Raw genomic sequence first — 20,610 nt, forward strand, 5'->3', positions numbered from 1 at the left:
CACCTTAAAATATCCGCACGGATACAGACATATGATGTCATGCACTATAATAATGTCAGCAGTGCACAAATAGCTTACAATCATATTTGTGTGTTCAGTGTGAATATAGAACTTCTGCCCTTTCCTCTAACTCTTTCCTTCCACAAAAACAAAAAAAAGTACCAATGTACCAAATTGACAAGCCGGTAGTGTATTGAAGTGCTTGGCTAAGTGCTTGGTTAAGTGTGGACCCCCCATTCTCTTCCCTCATTGACGTAGAGAAGCCAGTGGGTGATAATGTGTTGACAGTGACGGCAGCCAGCATATGGTGGACATCTTTCATGCCTACATGATACATCATTGTGCAATCGAGTAATTCAAGCCTTACTCTGAGTTTGTTCATGAAGAAGCTGGCGTCCTCCAGGCTTATGTTACCCTGCACCTTGATGATCTGCTGGATCGTCTTCAGGACGTCATCCGCCATGGTCACGTCCCCGCACACGTAGATGTGTCCCCCCTCGTCCCTCAGGCAGTGGTACATCCTCTCTGACAGCTGCTCGCGCAGCACGTCCTGGACATATTTCTGACGGAGGTAACAGTGAGCGAGACAGAGTGCATGGGCATTAAGCGTGAGCAAAGAGAAAGGAGAGGAGATGACAGACAAGGCAAGAAAGATGAGGGGGAGTGGGGGACAAAGAGTGAGAATCAAACACAGTGAAGTGAAATTGCGCCTTGCGTGGAGCTGTTCACTTTTGAGCTGAACATCTGCATTTTGTCTTTGGCACCTGGCACCACACAGTTAAAAAGAGATGAGGCCATTAAATGGAAAAAGATAAGGAATATCAACACTTGACTAACTCATATCTACTGTATGTGGGGATGCTGTGTCCTGTTCATACGAGTATGTTCTGTAGCATTTAGAGTATTCTAAAGATCTGTGACAAACGCAATCATCCGTTGAATTTGTTGTGGTACCTTTGGCATGCTGGGCTCTCTTGAGTAGGCTGTATAGAGTCCCTTGAACACCTTCTTGTTCAAGGCATCAACGGTCTCGTCCTTGTAGATGTGGTCCGTCTCAGACTGGCGGCAGCCAAACACCAGATACAGGGGACTCGTCTCAATCCCTGGGGAGGGGACATACCTTGACTTTACTTTGCTGAATGGTACAGCAACAATGAGTTAACTTACAGTGTCTTGTTTAACTATGGCCTGAGATTGTGCCTCAGATTTAATCAGAATACTATTGTTACACAATTATGCACACTGTAGCAGCACTTTGCACTTCATCTCGGGTATGATTTTAATCAACCACATCATGCATAGTGTTAAAATCATTTTACGATGTGGATTTCACATGAACCTCTCTGTGAGGTGACAATAGGTAGGACTAGTCTCTGAAAGTGCATCAGACCAACCCATTTCGCGCTCAAAGAGTTTCTGTTGCCAGAAGCTTCTGAAGGGAGCGATGCCTGTTCCTGGCCCAATCAGGAAGCAGGGGGACTTGTTCTCCTTGGGAAGATGGAACGACGTCGCCCTAGAAGAATCAACATAACTGACTTTAACCAAATAAACCTTCAATTATTGATGATGCTAATGAATAAAATTAATCGGTTTAATTAACAGAACTGACTGAAATAGGAAATTAATTAATCACATAATGACAAACCACACAATACAGCACAAAATATATTGTTGGATATATTCTTAAGAGAAACAAGTTTACCCTCTGACGAAACACGGCACCATCTCGTCCTTCTTTATTCTGTTGAGCCAGGATGAACACACTCCATGGTGTTCGGGACCCTCTCCATCTGAATGACAGTTATCAAACGGGATATTTAGACTTCCTGACTCCTCCCATTTGCACCCTTTAAATGAGTGGTTCTCAAACTTTTTGACATGCTTACGAAATGATATATTTGGTCATGGACCAGAAATATAGGTACATGTCCACATTTTCTCAAGATTGTTTTGAAAATAGCAGATCTACAAGTTCACAACGCGTCACACACGTTGTGAGCTTGTAGATGGGCTATTTTCAAATAGCCGATGCGGGTTAAACTGGTTAAACCAATTTTGCTGGGGACACCCTGGAACACAGGTAGACTACCCACAATGCAATGTTCAATGTATCTGCGCTATAGAGGAAATAACTGTAAATCAACTACTTATAGTCATCAGTGCACACTCATGGGCATGCACGCATATCTAATAAGAGGAAAGAGGGGGAAATGAAGACAAATTTTAGTTGCAGTGAGTTGCAGCTGGTGATGTTTGCTCACTGCTTGGTAGTCTAAGGGCTTGGAAGCTTTTAAGTACAACCTATTAGATGTATGCTGTAGATGTGAAAGCCTTGTCAAACCGTACTGTATGTGCTAACGTAAACATTTGAGAGAGAGCCAGCATAGAAAACACCATTTAGAACAAAGTGGTATGTACATACAGCACAGTGTTTTGGAGATAAAAACAAATATATATATATAATATATATTGGACCAAATCCTGCTGGCAAAACACAGTCAATAGATATTCCCCAGATACTGTAGTTCCAATTTCAGGTCTCATGTTGGCCCTATGGATTAGACTGGTGTTGCCAAAATAACTTTCAAGCCTATAAGTCCTCTGAACCACCAGAATATTTCCTCAGACAGGCTGACTCAATTGACTTTTTCAGTCATCAGTGGCGACTTTCAAGCAGTGACATCAAAAGAACCACTGTGCGGGTACGAGGTACCCTGTCTGCCAGCAAAAAAATCATAATAATCAATCACTCATGATTTAAATTTAAATTATATTTTAAAAACTCTGCTCTATGCCATCGGCCGTGCTCGAGCTTAATTGTCTTGCTAATGGAATGTCAAGAATACAGCCATTTGAGGCCTCCCTGTAGGAACCTGACAGGGAGGCCAGACAAACAGAATTAATTGCTCCTCAAGGCCTTGAAAAAGAGCAAGAGAGCAAGCAAACTTCTTTAATGGGAACACCTAGCATCCCCTGTCAATCAGTCACAGTAAAAGGAATTTTACCTAAGTAGCACTTTAAATCAGAAGGAGGAGAGTGCTTGTATTCGAGTGACTCTTGAATGGATCACGGAGCCCCAGGTAAGCCTGTCATAATTATTACATAATCGCCTAATCGCTATTTTTTGCAAAATCGTCATAATCGTTTCAAGTTGAAAAAGTTCATACTCTTTCCAATATTTTCAAAAATAGTGGAAATAGCAGATCTACAAGCTCACTACAGCTTGTAGATCGGCTATTTTGCATAGTAGGCCTACATTATTTATTTTGATTATTAGTATCGATCATTGTCAGTCATTTCTTTGAATATTGAAGTTATTTGTCATATCTGGCCTGTGCAATTTTTGTTTACAAAGCCAAACAGAAATCGAGCGTTCCTGCAGCTGTCAGCTGTTATAAAACTCCCTCCACCTCCCCAGCCTCCTCCAGTGGTGTGCCATCTAAGTTAAATGTATGATTCTGTGGGTTGCATGATGTTACATCTGTGTATTTGTATGACAATTCATCGTCCAGTAAAACGTCACGATCGTCGACAGCCCTATAGCTCCAGCATTGAGGCAGTGCGTACGGTATAGTACCTCGGGTTCGGTAGGAGACCACGGCCACGGTGAGGTGGACCTCATTGGGATGCGCGTCCAGTGAGGAGCTGATGGAGTAGTAGCGAGGCTGCAGCAGAGGCAGCTGAGTGAGCAGCAGGGTGGTTGGCATCTGAATGGACGGGAACTCCTCCAGCACCTCCACCAACGTGGAGTTGTTGTACCACTTCCACTGCTCATACTCCTGCAGGCCCTGGGGGGGTCAAGGAGGAAGGGGGATTGCAGAGGTGTCACTTGGTCTCACAGGTAGTGGTGGAAAAAGTACTCAACTTCTTTACTTAAGTAAAAGTACCAATACTGCAATATAGAAAATACTTTGTTACGTGTTAAGTAAAAGTCCAGAATTCTAAATTTACTTGAGTAAAAGTACAAAAGTATTGGCATCAAAATGTACTTAAAGTACCAAAAGTAAAAGTACTAAAATATTTGAAAATACAAGCTCACAACGTGTCGCGATGCGACGCGTTGTGTGCTTGTATATCGGCTATTTTCAAATAGCCCAGGTATAAAATAGGGCTAAAGTGGTTAATGTATGTTTTATCAAAATCTTAAAAGCAACTAGTAACTGAAGTTTTCAAATAATTGTAGTGTAGTAATGTTGAACAAATTGTTGAACAAATTGCCAGCAGAATACAACAGAATAAACAACTTTTTCCTCACAAAAAAAGCTAAACCAAACAATTTGCCTATTTTCAAAACTTGCAGCAAGTTCAACACAAGAGCATGGCCCACGAGAGAGCACGGAGAAGGAGCGCTAATGATTGAGCTGAATGCTAAATGAATTACCTTACTGAGGAGCTCTAGTTTCTCCTTTTGTTTCTCATCGGTTGCCAGGTTAGCAAACTGCTGCAGCAGCACAGGGCTGGGCGGGGAGGTGATGTCCAGGAAGTCCTTGAAGGCTTGGAATATGGTGCAGGCAGGGATACGACTTTCCGGTGACCAGTTACTGATCGTACCTGTAGTGACAGAAGAACGTGAAGGTAGTTTATTACACCAGTGGTTCTCAAAGTGGATTCCAGGGACTCTCTGGGTTCCTTTAGGGGTTCTAAATTGACCGTTACAAGTCTGTGACTCTGACAATGGAACTGAAAAAGAAAATCTGTACTTAAGTAGCACATGTACTTAGTTACTTTACACCACTGCCAAACAGACACATTACCCACCCGAGGCAGTGTTCCTCTCCTCCACGAACTCCAATTGGAAGATTTGATCAGCGGGTGGACCATCCTCCAGCTTCTTTATGAGAGCTGTCACCAGGTCCACTTGGTTGCTAGCGAAGACGCCCACATGGTCACCGGGCAGGTATTTCAGGCCCTCGTGGTTATTTGTGTTGAGCCGAATAAACGCAGTGGTACGACTGTGAAAGAGTAGAGGGGTGAATAGTGACACACCATTTTCAGTCCCTTCCAGATTGCTATAATGCGCTATTTGATAAATAATGTTTCACAATTTGCTGTTTAGCGTAACCAACTCAATTTCTTCTTTTGTTTTCACATCATGAAAATGTTTAAATCCCAGTCCCATGAAACCATAAACTTACTCAGATTTAGGACTTTGCAAATTTAGAGATTCCACCATCTTGGCGCCGTACACCTTCTTCTTGTGAATTGCGTACAATGCTGTTGGCAGTCACATTCACAGTTATCACATTAAGCCTTGTATTCTAACCTCAAGATTTCTTTGCCTGAAAATCGAGTAATCAATGGTGTATAGTGGTTTTGTCATCACTGGGCCAGTGAGTACCTTCCGTGAGCACCGGGGCCTCTTTGACGTAGGTCAGGCGGTACTTGCTCTTCTTCCAGCTGCGGTCATTGACGATCAAGGAGTTGTTTGCTTGGTCCATGTTCACGTCTCCGACACAGAACACCTCACAGGCCGCCTTTGACATGCAACAAAAGTAAGCCAAAAGATGAGTGCACTGTAAAAAAATATGTGTAAAAACACAGAACTTCCCCACGACCGTAATCAGCATAAAGACCTGAAGCCCAAAGGGCGACTGTGTGTAAGGCACCGACCTTAAAAACGTTCCTGGCCCAGGTTCTGAAGGACTCCTCCTGGCCAGACAGCTCGTCCCCCTCTCCCATTTTTAGGATGCGCTCGCCCCCCAGTTCTTCAAACAGAGTGTCAACAGTGTGGGCAAAGGCACAGAAGTGTGGATAGGCCCTAGAGCCAAGGCCAAACACTGAGTACCTACAAAGAGGAAGAAAGAGTGAAGATCAGTGGTGACTGGGGCTAGAGAAATGGCCCTCAAGTCGGCCCTTTTTAAACAGTGCAATCTTTTATTTTTTTTGTGATTTTCGTTTTTTTTCCATATTTACACAGTTTGAATGTTGAAGAAGGTTTTAATTCCAACAGAACTGTTTTAGGGTCATTAAATGGTTAAAATTGGGATTGTGGGTTAGAGGTGTGTTTTTTTCTGAGATAATTCCATGTCCTAGAGAAATCTAGGACATGGAATCACACTCTGAGAGTGGTGCGATGCGGTGCGCACTACAAATATACCAAACCTATGAGTCAACCTATGACCTATTGAGGTCCATGCATGATTTCTGTTTTGATTACCTGACATTGGCGAAGGGTCCGGTACTTCCGAACATACCTGCCTCGTCACTGGAGGACTTTCGAGGGTCCGAGTGGGAGGAGACACTGTTGAAACGCACCTTGTAGGACCTAGAAGACAGGTGGAAACACAGAAACAAGAGGTTGGAAACTGAACTGAAAGCTTGAAACTCCACATGCCAACTACTGCCCACACAGTTCAACTCACTTCACTTCTTCTGTGTCAAGTGTTGGGCAGCTCAGCTCCATCAAGCCAGCTCCAAATTTCTACAAAGATGCAAACGACAGGTTGTTTTTGATACATATGCATAATCAATGTGTTGTATGAATCCTGAGGTATGTTGGTGTGGTTTGTTAAACATGCATGCAAATATTCAGTGGTGGACAAAGCTTTATTAACATGCTTGTTAACAGTGCAGGTCGTACAGTCAAATGTTATGCTAGATGTTATCCTTCCTAGAATTAGAATTGAGTCAAAAGTACAATATTTGTCTTTGAAATAGGCTACAGTGATGTATCCAAAATACAAATACTCAAGTAAAAAATAAAACACACACACACACACACACACACACACACACACACACACACACACACCTCTCCATTTTCTGGTGGATCTCCGTTGCCAAAGGTACTGGTCACCACTAACACCAATGTCTCATGCTCCAGGTGCACCATGTCATATTCTTCCATGGACATTACCTGCAGACAACAGAAGAAGAAAAAAGCTCTTAGAAAAAATGTAATTGCAGAAAAAAAGGGTTGTAGGGTCCCTCAAAGATAACACATGAATATAATATGATAATCAACAAAACGGCTATTTTCTGCAAAGGCTAGGTTTGGTGTAGGGGGGAAAAGCTGACAAAGTACAAGTTTTCTAAGTATTGAGGGTTTAAATGGTTGACTGTCTGAAAATACACATTAACATGAATCAAACACAACGCTACACATTGACAGTGCTGTCAAACAAGTCTATGAAGCTATCTATGAAATCTATGAAAAAGTTGAATCTGCAACACTTTGTTGCAGGGGGTCTTCGTTGAAGACCACCGCACAATGCTGTAATGAACACTCTGCCCAGGCAACAAGTTGATAATGTACTCGCTGCTTCCATATAATTAATTAGCACTCAGCACTATAATGTCAGTGTGCCACACAATCAGTGTGAAGAGACAACTATCCTCATCTACATGACAAGCAGGAATGGCCCCAGGCATTCTCATCTGTCCCTGAACCAGAACCACACACACGCGTACACACTCATGCATGCAACACAATCGCTTGTTGCATGATTGATCACATTGGGAACAAGGAAAATGAAGCAAAATGTCCTGGAGCCAAAACACTACATGATTGAGAGAGCTACTCATGTTATTATTCTTCGTCCAAAGTCATTTACACCGCCAGGGGTGCTTTCAGATCTCATCTTAAACTACAGCTCAATGCCTGGCTGGATGAATCTCAATTCAGACGCCCCGCACTTTCATGCATGTGAGCAGAAGAAAATGTGACAAAAGCCTTATTTGCTTCCTCTCTGCCCTTTATTCGTTCTACTTGCTGGGCCATGTCGGATTCAGGACCAGGTCTGGGCCCTGGGGCTGGGCCCAGACCGAGATCCAACTGCTCCCCTTCCCATCAGACAACAGCACAAATACAGGTAGACATTACCCATCTCTCTTGAGTATTCTAATGGTACCTTTGCGTCAAAAGCGTGATTGAAGATTTGACAGAGGGTTTTGGCGTAGTCTTGGGACTTGCCCGTCTCAGTGGCATACAATATGGAGGCCTTGACTCTCTTGGCCATTGCTTTACCAAATAACCTGTTTGCGAACTGCACAGCCCTGCAGAGAAGGGGAGAGAGAGACAGAGAGGAGGGGGGAGTATAGAATGATAGATGGAAAAAAGTATAGAAATAGATTAAAGTCAAGTCAATTTTATTTATATAGCACCAAATCACAACGAAAGCTCTCATGATGACGCTTTACAAAGAGCAGGCCTAAACCATACTCTTTAATTTACATAAACCCCACAATTACCGCATGAGCGAGCAAAGAAAAACTCCCCTGTAGTGAATGAATGTGAGGGGAAAAAACTGATGAGAAACTGCATCATTGAAGAACTAGAAATGTGAGAGCGAACACAACCGCCCCGGTCATGGCCAAAAGTCTTGGCAAAAGTCTTGGCAAAAGTCTGGCTTCATGGCTTTAACCCATTGAGACCTGAAGCCGATTCTACAAATGTCTTCTAAATTCTAACTGCTTTTTTGAAAAAACTAATGTTACTATGTCAGTGGTTCTCAATCTTTTTAAAATATTTTGTTCAAGGGACCCCCAGAAGCAAAGATTTGAGTTACAAATGTTCGCTTCAAAAAATATATATTCAAAGATTTGCACGCATTTTCACGATTTCTCAAAAATAGCAGATCTACAAGCTCATAGCGTGGCACTCGGTATTGCGCTATGAGCTTGTATATCTGCTATTTTTTAATAGCCAAAGTGTAAAATGATGCTTTTTAGGTCAAATCTAAAAATGACACAGATGCTTCTCCCGGTCATGTGATTCATTTCAGCAGACACTGCAGATCAAGTCAAAAGTAGCGGATGGATGGCACAGTAGCTACAGACATACTTGGGGGGGGGGGCAATGTTAAGTCAACCTGTTTATACCCCCCAAAGATGTCCGCCGCTACCAAATGACACTTGTTGACGCCCCCTTCAGTTTTTTTGGCACGCTCTATAGGTAAGAGCAATTCAGTGAATCAGTTGACATAAAGTTGAATTCTCCACTGAATAAATAGGTGTGAATCAGAATCAGAACAGAATGTGTGCTCAGTGGCAAAGATTTCAGCACTTGTGCAGGTGAGCCCAAAGTTTGTTATTTCGGTCATGGTTGATGACGGAATGAAATGGCTTGGTATTCACATCATGTAAACCATGCAAGTAAATAAACACAAATCAAACTTTGCATCCGATATAAATACACTTTTATATTTTTGCCGTGGCTTATTAAAAGAGTGCATTCTTACTTGGCCAGTTTCTTAAATCCAATGGCTTTCTTTTTGGTGGGTGTTCCGTTGTTCGCTGCCTTCCACACATAGTCTTTCCAGGCATCTGTCTGTTTCAGATAAGGAGAAGGCACAGAGACACTGGTGTGAAGCTTAACTAGGTATCTAGTACTGCACACGAAAAAAACACCCTGTACATGTACTGTAGCATGACAAATCATCCATCCCTCATGACTATACTGTCTGTTTGCATTCCCTCACCTGGTACTCGAAGGAGGGAGTAAGGTGATAGTTTAGCATCTCCTGGCCGAACACTGGTGTGATGCTCCCCGACATGGGGGGCACGACCCACACCCAGTCTGCAGGACAGCCTCCCCGGAGCTTGTGCTCATTGTCCATGTGTTTCATGAAGGTCTCCGCAGCTGTGTGGTGGTCTACTATCGTCACTTTGGATATCTGGAGACAGAGGGCAGCAGGGATGTCATGTATGATTGTTGACTGTCAGAGAGCTCTCAGCTGAATGATTCATCAGAAGAGATTATTTTTTATTTAACCTTTATTTAACCAGTAAAACACATTGAGACAGAGTCTCTTTTACAAGTGGGAACTGGCCAAGGGGCAGATTAAACATTTCACATCTCTGCAAAAACAAACATACAAATCAGTACAACAATAATATTAATACATCCATGACTCCCAGGAACCTTAAAAACAAATCTCCTAGTGAAACTAAATTAATTACTCAGCTCAACCAAGTCGGTTAACCTACCAGCAAGTTAATCCAAAATTATTACATGTAGCAATTCATAGAATTTTACCCACATGTACAATGACATAGTGTTTCTTTTTTTTTCTTCTTTTTTTTAGACATCCAAACAATTACAGGAATGAGCAAGTTTCTCAACAATGAAACTTTTAAACATTCGCAAAGAGATAAGTGTGGCAAGTTTGAAACTCTTTTGGAGGTCATTCCAAGCCCATGGACCATAAAAAGCAAGGCATTTTTTGCCCACCTCAGATGAGAAAGTCGGTACTACACAACGTATCCATGCATTAGATCTGAGATTGAGGCCATTCTTTACCACCTCGAATTTTGAGGAGATATAAGAGGGGAGAATTCCACCCAAGATTGCCTTATAGATGAAAGTGTACCAATGCTGCTGCCTACGGGCACGTAAGGAGAACCAGCCGACTGCTGCATACACAGTACAATGATGAGTCCTAAAGGGTAAGTGAGTTACAAATCTCAGTGCCGAATGGTACAAAGGATCCAAACTGGCCAATGTAGTAGGACAAGCAAACCTATAGATGGCATCACCATAATCTAGCTGGGACAAGAACAGACCTGCAACCAGTTTTTGGCGAGCAGCTCGGGCAAAGCATGCCTTCAATCTATAGAAGAAACCTATAGTAAATTTCAATTTCTTGCTCAGAGCATCTACATGCAATTTGAAGTTTAAATGCTTGTCAAGCCAGAACCCAAGATATTTATAATTATCCACCCACTCAATGGATGTACCATCCAGAGTGGTGATACTTAAAGGGGCAGGAGAAGCACCTGGCGTAAACAGGATGGCCTTAGTTTTCTTTCCATTTAGTAGCAGTTTACTTTTGTGTAATTCCTGCTGCAAGGCAATGAAATCAATAGACAACTTTGCTACAGCCAATTCCATAGTTGGCGCACATGTATACAGAACCGTGTCATCAGCATACATATGATACCTAGAGTGCTGTGATTGATTACAAATGTTGTTTATGTATATAAGAAAAAGTAAGGGACCTAAAATGGAGCCCTGGGGAACTCCCTTTTCCATGGCTACAGGCTCAGACACAATATCTCCCATTTTGACGCATTGTGTTCGGCCAACCAAGTAGCTCTTAAACCAATGTGTCACCTTATGACTCATACCTATGTTAGAGAGTCTGTTTAGCAAGATCGAGTGATGGACAGTGTCAAATGCCTTTGTTAGGTCAATAAATAGAGCAGTGCAGACAAGTTTGTCTTCCCAGGCATCCTTGATATCATCCATTACATTTAGGCATGCCGTGACCGTACTATGTTTTGCTCTAAAACCAGATTGCATAGAATTTAAAATCACATGCGCTTCCAAGAAGTGTTTTACTTGCACTGATACCTGAGCTTCAAGAATCTTTGATAAGGCAGAAAGATTTGAAATTGGCCTATAATTGTTTACATCAAGGGGGTCACCAGCCTTGAGGAGGGGTGAGACATACGCTTGCTTCCATTTAGCCGGTATGTTTTGAGATACTAGAGAAAGGTTGAAAATGTCAGTTAACGGTTCCGCTATAACTGACGCCGCTATTTTTAACAAATAGGGGTCAAGGCCATCAGGACCGGGAGACTTTTTTGGGTCTAGAGAGGTCAGTGCAAGTAGGACATCAGAAACAGCTATGGCAAAAAAGTTAAAATCAGAATAAGCATTTGGAACAGTAGATGAGGATGCATCCTCTTCTGAACATCTGCCAATGTTACGTATGTTACGTATCGTTAGCCTCATAGCATTTTCCATTTACCATTTTCCGTTTTCAGGGAACAAATAAAAAATCACTTTCTGCCCAAGTCATCAGGGTGACTTAGGCAATCATGAGTAAAAAACACATCTTGCCTAAGTCATGTTTACTGCCTTTATTTCTATCTGCCTAACTCTACTCTCCTACCACTGCTGATTCATTCTGCCTTATTGCCAATGTTCTCAGACAGATCAGAATTCTTGTTACATTCAAAAACTAATTTAGCCCAAGTAAAAAAGTTTACTTAAAAGCACTTTCTGCTTAAGTCATTTTGGAATGTAACAAGCGTTCTGATTGGCTTAGGACATAGGCAATAAGTCACAATGATGCAGCAGCGATAGGAGAGTAGCGCTCGGCAAAAATGTCAATTTGACCAAAAAGTGACATAGGCAATTATGCTATGAGGCTAATGTTACGTATTCTATATTCTGAGAGCATGTGTATGTGCTGCTGACACTTGTCAACTTGTGAATTTATAAATTGTTCTCCACTAGCTGGAATTCGCCTCTGAACTGTATTTGTACTGTGTTGCACCACGGGAATCAGGCAATGTTATGTTGACCAAAGACATAAATGATGCGTAGCCGGTGAGCAAAGTTCAGGCAGAGACACTGGAGTGGGTTACGTGCCTCCTCTGTGGGTTATATAACTGTAATGGGGGTGGGGGCTTTATCTCCGTGCTCTGAAATGGCTGTCTTCTAATTATGTTGAGCAGGGAGTAAGATGTACAGTAGCAGAGCCTGAATGACAAGATCAAATATAATACTGACACCTGTGTTTACACTATAAATGCTACAAATACCGCATTCAAATCTCATCAGTTGAATGAAGAGGAGCCCACCTGGAAACTGTAGAGAACAGCAATGTTGATCTCCACCAGCGCTGTGTCCTTCCATAGGGAAGAGATCTTCCTGGTGTCCAAGCCCATCCTCATACCTACTTCCTACATGGCAAGGAATGTAAGGACAGCATTATTTCATTGCAGACGTAATATGACAATGACACAGTATGATGTTCTGTAGTATTCTGAGGGTTGCGAGATGGCCATCATAGTTTGCATTAAGGCCTTTGTAGCATTTGTCACTACTTGAGGTGAAGGTGTTAGGTGTGATTAGAATAATAGGAAAAGCATCAAACTCCAGATAAAAGATTTCCCCCTTGCAATTATGGCTATGCAACATGCAAATGTGTTGGGTCTCCTGACTCTTGCCAGTGCTGCTGTTTTCACAGCAGAACTGGCCACAGTTATGAAAATACATTGCCTCCAACACAAAGTCATGCTGCATTGCTCTAAAATCCTTTACAGTATGTGAGCACACTGTAATGCGTGTCCTACTGTAGCTAACATGCTGTAGTCTAGTGTGCTATGACTCATGTGCCCTGACTAATGTATATACTTTATTATTTTGATTACTATTGTTGCTATTCTTTATTACTGTATTTCTTTAATTGTTGCTATTGCTGCAACAATGTTGAGGAACCAAAACCAAAGAATTTTACTCTTCTGTACTCGTTAAGATGTAAAAATAGTTGCATTTTTAAGATTTGAATAATAAGAATGCATATGATTTGGTCAGAATTTATTGAGAGGATAGCCCCTTGAGATGAAGCATCTCATTTTAGAGGGGGTCCTAAATTTAGATTAGTGTAAGGCATTCATGTGTGGAGTTGTTAAAATCATAAAAATACCATCCACGGCACGTCGAACACATTGGCTTTGAAAATGAAGAGTACCTTGGTCTTACATGGCTTACTGGCACTAATTGCAACTCAATCAATTAATTTCTTAGTTGTACTGTTATATTCTTCAAAAGAGGGTTATTATTAATTCATAGCATCATGTGCTACTGTAGCTGTGGTTTTCTATTGCTAAGCAAAATGTTGTAGATGGGTAAAGGGGGGCATTTGGATTTACAGTAGAAATCAGGGAAAGGAGGTACTGAAGCCAAAACAGTTTGAGAATGATTGTTATACAAAAACATTACCTCCAAAATATTATAACGTGAGCTGTCACAGAAGTCCCTCGCACCAATCTCTGATCCCATGTACCAGCCGCTGAAGGGGCAGGCAGTGAACTGAATTCCCCCAACATCCAGCATCATGTTGGACACTGCTGGTAGAACGAACCATTTCAGGCCCAGCTCCTTAAACCACTCAAACCTGGGCAAGGAAACAACGTTTATTCAACATACTGTACCTGAATAAAGGGTTTTGTGACATGCAACTTAATCCAATACAATACAGTGTTGTCTCACAAATTCCCAGGCCCAGAGATAAAAACAGTGAAAGGCATTAAGTTCAATCTATGAGTGTTCCTTCAGTGAATATACAATATACATTTCTTACCCTGCAAACCTAGAATAGGGCATCCATGCTTTTAGCTCCTCCAGATTTTACTATTGTAATGCACTTTATTCACTTATCAGCAAGTGCAATTATACAAAGACTGCAACTGATACAAAACGCTGCTGCCAGGCCTTTTACACACACTAAGATAAATGCCCTTCGCTGGTTACCTGTGAGTTTTACAATTGTTTTAACATTGTGCTGCTTGGTTAAGCACTGCATGGTCAGGTTCCTTCTTAAAGGAGAGATCCAGTCATATTAGGTGTTTGCTTTGATGTGTCGCTAATCACTCACCAATATACCAGGGGCAGTTGATTTTTTTTTCATAAAAGCCAATGTTGTCCATTGTGGAGACCCCTCCCACTGGCATAATGGAGTAGTGTGTAACAACGAAAATCGCCTCTTTTACTAGCTCCAAAGTTTTTGTTCCACTAATCCTCATTTGCAGTGTCCTGATGCTCATTCAGTGCATGTTTGAGTGTCAGGACACTGCATAATGAGGACTAGTGGAGAAAAAAAAAAGCCATAATAGCAGATTTACAAGCTCATAGAGCTTGTACAGTATATCTGCTATTTTTGAATAGCCAAAGAAATCTTAAAATGACACAGGTGTGTTCCAGGTCTTAATGGCTTAAGAGTGAAGGACATGTTTGAACATTCTTTAAACTCACCTGGGGTGTATGATGTCCACCTCCAGGATGTCCTCTGGAGGGATCTCATACATCTCCGGATCTTGCCCGTTGGCTTGCAGAAGGAGGGGCAGGACGTCAAATTTCCCCATTGGGGGCTTCCATCCCTGCTGGATGCAGAGCTAAGGACAGAGACCAAAAGGGAAGTGATCGGACGACATTGATCAAAAATATGTTTTATTGCAACTTCACTGCAACTACCCATCATTCCTACCTCAGTGAACTCTACACTGGCAGGATCTCCAATGATCTTTCCATCAGGCAACTTGTAGCCTGCGTACTTTACTAGCTGACCGTTCCATACCCGGAAGTCATGTAGACCATCTGTCCTCTGAGGAAATATGGTAATAGCTGACCTGCACACACACACACACACACACACACACACACACACACACACACACACACACACACACACATTAGCATGTTGATATCTGAACATGATATACTACTGTAGATTAGATTTTTGCTAGCTAGGGATTTTCACATTGCAAAGAAAATAAAACATACTCTCTCGCCATGCCTTTCGGCCTGGCGGAGATAATAATAGCTCTGTAGCTCTGGTCCATAGCGTTCTCCTTAGCGCTATGGACCAGAGCAAATAGATAACCGACATACCATATCTGAGCGTGTTTGATGGCATGCAGATCGTAAAAAAACAAAGAACAGCTGGTGTGAGGGCAGTGGTGACATGCAGCACCAAACAACTTCTAGAAATCTCTTAGCTCGACTCGAGACACTGTAAAATGTTAATTTAACTCTGACAGTGTGCAAAGGAGAGTGTGCCAAACGGACCCTTACGGTAAAAAATTAAAAAGATCTATGGCAGAACCAAGTATGGCTGTCAAAGCTCTAAGCTTTAGAATGTTTTTGCAAAACATCTTTTCAACTTTCACATACTATGCTACTGACCGAATCAAACCTGGCAAAAGTAGTGACAGACGTGCTAGCTACAGCACAGTAGCCCTCATCAACATACTGTAGATATCAGGGATATCACGTGCAGTAATGTCAGCCAGTAGTGTAAACGTGAGGTGTCACCGATGGGCGAGCCAACACTGTCTGCGGGTGTGCCAAGCGTGACTGCTCGCTAGCGGGGTGTGTTGCCAAGCCAGCGAACAATGGTTAGTACACAAAGAGACTGACATATGGGAGAGGCAATACACAGTGTCAGAGAAAGCGCTAAGAGACGGTGCACACGCTGACAGATGGACAGTGGGTTGAGAGAGGGTAGTGACAGAGAGGGGTTGATGAGATACTGTACATGGAATGACAGATGGGAAAAAGGGGGATGTATAAAGCATTACTAAAGGATTCCCACCTAATGTTTCCTTTATTGGTGGCATATTTGACGTGATTGCAGATGTAGTTGGACATTTCATGAGGAGTTGTGCAGTCCCTAGCGTCAAACACCTGAAAAACAAATGTCATGATGAAGCACAAACTCTGGAGCAGCTCAAATCTGGTTAAAACACGGCAGAAATATATCATTGGGTATGAACTGAATTGGTTCAACTTTTTATTTTATTTTTATGTGTGACTGTGTTGGGTCTTCAGCCATGTGATGTGTACAACACTAGTCTAAAGTCTACGATAGCATCGAGTTAATTTTAAAGAAAGAGCGTTATGAATTCATGAAATCTTTAGTCAGCTTCACAAAAAATAACAGTGATTTAATAGATACAGAGTATAGGTTGTATAAGTGCCCTACTTCCACGTTCACAGCCACCTAATTGCTGGGGGACCCGATAACGCTCATTGTTATAGATACCATTCAATCCACCGTAACACAAAAAAACGTGCCACAGAGGCACGATTGGTTACCTCCTCTGGCTTTTTGACACAGAAGCAGAGCACATGCTATTTGAACTGGCCATTCTATACTGTTCTAAATCTATGGTTGATCGCAGTACGGTAGCTTTTGACCAATATCTCTAGAATGACTACAACCAACCAACCAAGCACAGATGGAGCGCACAGTTGAATTGTAGGCTACTGTAGTTTGTGTAGTAGCCTGGAAACAAGAAGAGTGGGCACCTCGATGTAAAATTGGCTATTTTGTCCAAAATAATACAATATTTGAAAAATGGTCTGAAGTAATGTAAAATATACTTGATGTGACACATACACGGTACATCATTATCAGACTTAATTTTATCATTCAACTTCTTGTTTATGGCCCAAAATGACTGGATATACAGGTTTTGTAGCAATGTGTAGCAATTGTAGAAATATTAGACCTTAGTTGTCGAATGTTTAAGCATATCTAATCATGAATACTTTACATTATGTAAAAAATATTGTCCAAATATTTAATTTTTCAACATTTTGGACAAAACACTCTTCCTTAGTGCCCACTCTTCCTGTTACCAGTGGTGGAAAAAGTACTCATAGTTTTTTACTTAAGTAAAAGTATCAATCCTGCAATGTAGAAGTACTACGTTAGAAGTACAAATCCGGAATTCAGAATGTTCTTGAGTTAAAGTACAAAAGTATTGGTATCAAAATGTACTTAAAGTACCAAAAGTTAAAGTACTAAACTTTTGAAAATAGCAGATCTACAAGCTCACAACGTGTCGCGATGCGACACGTTGTGAGCTTGTAGATCAGCTATTTTCAAATAGCCTAGGTATAAAATAAGGCTAAAGTGGTTAATGTATGTTTCATAATGTAATCATTTATATCTGCAAAGTTACTAGTAATTAAAGTCTACAAATAATTGTAGTGGAGTAAAAGTACAATATTTGCCTCTGAGATGTAATTTTAAATACTCCATTAAAGTAAAAGTACCTCAAAATTGTACTTAAGTACAATACTTGAGTAAATTGACTAGTTACTTTACACCACTGCCTGTTACCAGTAGCCCCACCTGTAATTTGGACCACTGAATCCTCCCGATGCAGCGGGCAGAATTTCTCCAGGCTTGCTTGGCACCATAAATGAGCTCAGTGCTCTTCAGTTGGTAGGTTCCCGTATCCCCAATCTCCTTGATCACCTCCTCCAGTCTTTCCACATGGGGCTTGGAGCCAGCCCTGAACCCAGCACAGTCACACCATGGAAGTCATAGAAAATCAGTTACAAGTCATTCAAAGTGATAGAAAATCAAAGCGAACCTTTTGAACTCAAATCTTTGCTTCTGGGGGTCCCTGGAACAAATATTTTGAGATGGGGGTCGGCGGCCAAATACATATAATTGTGGGGGTCCTTGACATGAAAGAATTTGAGCGCCACTGATATAGAAACATACGTTTTTTCAGAATACTGTTGGGATTTAGAAAACATTTGTAGAATCGGCTTCAGGTCTTAATGGGCTAATGGAGAGGTAGATTGGTCTATGAAGCTGTGTGCTTGCCTTTTAATGGAGGTGAAGTATTCGTTTATGAAGTCAGTGGCCAGCGGGATCACCTCGTCTTGGGTTCGCATGCGGAGACAGTAACTTTGCCGTTGGGGCATCATCTTTGAACCCCAACACACCTCCTTGGCGCATACAGGCATCTGGAGAGAGACATCACATTACACATGATGACTATTCCTTCTTTCATAGACATCACATTACACATGATGACTATTCCTTCTTTCATAGATTACAGAGGTGCCTATTCTGTCTTTCATAGAGAAATACATTACACACAATACACACAATGACTATTCTTTCTTTTATAGAGAGCAGTGGTGGAAAAAGTACTTAAAAGTGAAAATATCAATACAACATTGTAAAAAATTAATAAGTAAAGGTTTTGTACTTTTAATCAAAATTCACTTGAGTGAAAGTACAAACGTTTTGGCATCAAAATATGTGCCAAAAGTAAAAAGTATTCATTATGCAGAATGGGTAGGCCACCCAACCTATAGAAAGATATGCACCCGGTAACAATGTTGCTTTGTAGTTTGTAGCATAATCTCACCTCGGTGCACTTCTGGTGGAGGTTATCATTGTACACGTTGCCAGTTTCCAAGTTCTTGACCATCAGGAACTTTGGGCCTTTGATTTCTGGACCGTGACCTGGAAGCTGCGGGGAGGAACAGAGACATGTGACAGTGAGTCGCTCCAACAAGGGGATTGTAGAGGCCTTATCTACTCATCTAACTCAAACTTTATTGTAACATAATATTTACTGGTAAAAGTGGGTGAAATAGGGTTTGTGCAGGCTCTCAATATGCAGTAATGGGGGGGGGTTATAAAAGAAACAAAGAGGAAACAAAGTGCATTAAATAGAAGCAAGATTAAAATCAGTGTCATGTGGATTAAAAGTAATTTTACAAACCACTATGCTTGCAGATATGATCAAAGACCATTGTGTCATAAAGAGGGGCCATAATACTCAGGCAACCATATGTGGACAATAACCACACAAGTAAAAGGGAAAAGTGTGACAGAAAGGGAAATGGAAGGTACATTTAAATATGAGTTCATAGCGTTTCATAGAAATAAAAAAGTGCCATAAAAAATAATAAACTATAACAGATGGTTTGTCTGTCTGTCTCCTTGAGTCTTATTCAGCGACAATGAAACAGTAGGGAGAAGGAGACGGGAACGGGAACTGTCTGGCACGGTAGCCTGTTCTCTGATCCTGAATGGATCATCAAAGGTGTCAGAGAACTCGAGGACTGATAGGACTGACTGAACATTCTGCACTTCTCCAGGCAGCTCAAGGCACAATAGTCCCTTGTTGAGGTGATAAAATGGCCTTCTCAACCAGAGTTACTTGCCAGAAACAGAAAGTTTATCATTTAGTTTCCTACCATGTCGTTCTCAGCAGGAGGATCGGTGTGCTCTGTTGGCGTGGGTTCCTTCTTTGGTTCCTCACCTGCGCCGGCATCATTATCCAACACCTGCGGGGGAGGCGTGTCGTTTCCCACACCAAGGTCCCTGAAAGTCAAACACAGGCTCCTCAGCAGCTCATTGTTGTCCTCCACCCCGTTGACCAGCACCCCGCGGCCACCCGCATCCCTCATCAGGATCAACACGGCGTGGCTCTCGGTCGATACGTTCTTCAGGGTCTCCAGCGCCCGCTCGTAGGACAGGTCCACCAGGGGCTTGTTGTTGACGGCCAGGACGATGTCTCCCACCTGCACCAGGCCACATTCCTCGGCTACACCGCCACGGATCAGGTCCGACACGACGATGGGCGGCTTGGACACCCTCTGTTTGAGCAGGAAGCCCAGGCCGCCCACTTTCCTCTTGAACAGGCGCACCGAGATGATGTTGGGTTGCAGCCGACAGACTGTAGGCTCCGACTTATGCATGGTGCCGGTGTGTGCTCTGATGTGTGTATGTAAGTGCGGAGATTGTGCGTCCCCAGGGATATGGCTCTGTAGGAAGAGGAGGGGGAGAAGAGTATTAGTTTTGGAGGAAATTGCCTTTACAGGATTATTTGTTTACAAAGTGCTGATTTATCATCAGCTAAAAAGGGCATGCGAGTCAAAGCCTGATTAATGCTCAGTTGCGCATCATGTCCCTCACCGGAAATGGCAGATCTACAAGCTCACAACGTGTCCCAGTGCATTTGTTGGGAGCTTGAAGGTTGGCTATTTTTGGTGCAGGACACCGGCGCACAACTAAATAAGGCATCACTCAGACTGCTTTCAGAAGGGGTGATAATACCAGGTCATGAAGATGTATTGGAGACCGATGAGGAATATTGTCATGATCTATTTGATGCCCCCTGTGGGCCTTTATTTTTGTCTCGACATCTGTACCACAGTGTCCAGAATAGGGCCTGGATCAATCTTAAAGGGCAAGACCACTTTGGTAGAGGTTTTGGTTGTGTAGTTACCTTGTCATGATGTAACTCCAAAGGTGGTCAAGAAATCTAAAATAATTGCTCATTGATTTTATTCAGGAGCCGATTACAGTAAAGAGTAGGCAATATTCAGAGGCTTAA

At 42.1% G+C, this 20,610-nt stretch overlaps 1 protein-coding gene across 1 annotated transcript in view; it reads right to left on the minus strand.

Moving 5' to 3' along the window:
- LOC311046970 (nitric oxide synthase 1-like) overlaps positions 1–19,972 on the minus strand; it is a gene marked incomplete at both ends in the record, with an annotated part of 20,354 nt that extends 382 nt beyond the window's left edge. Inside the window, 25 exons of the mRNA XM_084059550.1 lie at positions 368–562; positions 955–1,103; positions 1,395–1,513; positions 1,703–1,790; positions 3,578–3,788; positions 4,382–4,551; positions 4,759–4,952; positions 5,136–5,214; positions 5,339–5,474; positions 5,611–5,785; positions 6,158–6,265; positions 6,363–6,421; positions 6,752–6,856; positions 7,851–7,995; positions 9,180–9,268; positions 9,420–9,614; positions 12,532–12,633; positions 13,676–13,850; positions 14,708–14,847; positions 14,940–15,081; positions 16,047–16,138; positions 17,595–17,757; positions 18,078–18,220; positions 18,631–18,735; positions 19,469–19,972. Of these exons, the coding sequence (XP_083915676.1) occupies positions 368–562; positions 955–1,103; positions 1,395–1,513; positions 1,703–1,790; positions 3,578–3,788; positions 4,382–4,551; positions 4,759–4,952; positions 5,136–5,214; positions 5,339–5,474; positions 5,611–5,785; positions 6,158–6,265; positions 6,363–6,421; positions 6,752–6,856; positions 7,851–7,995; positions 9,180–9,268; positions 9,420–9,614; positions 12,532–12,633; positions 13,676–13,850; positions 14,708–14,847; positions 14,940–15,081; positions 16,047–16,138; positions 17,595–17,757; positions 18,078–18,220; positions 18,631–18,735; positions 19,469–19,972 (3,783 nt within the window). The remainder of the gene's footprint in view (positions 1–367; positions 563–954; positions 1,104–1,394; positions 1,514–1,702; positions 1,791–3,577; positions 3,789–4,381; positions 4,552–4,758; positions 4,953–5,135; positions 5,215–5,338; positions 5,475–5,610; positions 5,786–6,157; positions 6,266–6,362; positions 6,422–6,751; positions 6,857–7,850; positions 7,996–9,179; positions 9,269–9,419; positions 9,615–12,531; positions 12,634–13,675; positions 13,851–14,707; positions 14,848–14,939; positions 15,082–16,046; positions 16,139–17,594; positions 17,758–18,077; positions 18,221–18,630; positions 18,736–19,468) is intronic.
- Between the last annotated feature and the right edge of the window lie 638 nt (positions 19,973–20,610).

This window comes from Gymnoscopelus microlampas, assembly GCF_963454915.1.
Source record: "Gymnoscopelus microlampas genome assembly, chromosome: 6".
Lineage (NCBI taxonomy): Eukaryota > Metazoa > Chordata > Actinopteri > Myctophiformes > Myctophidae > Gymnoscopelus > Gymnoscopelus microlampas.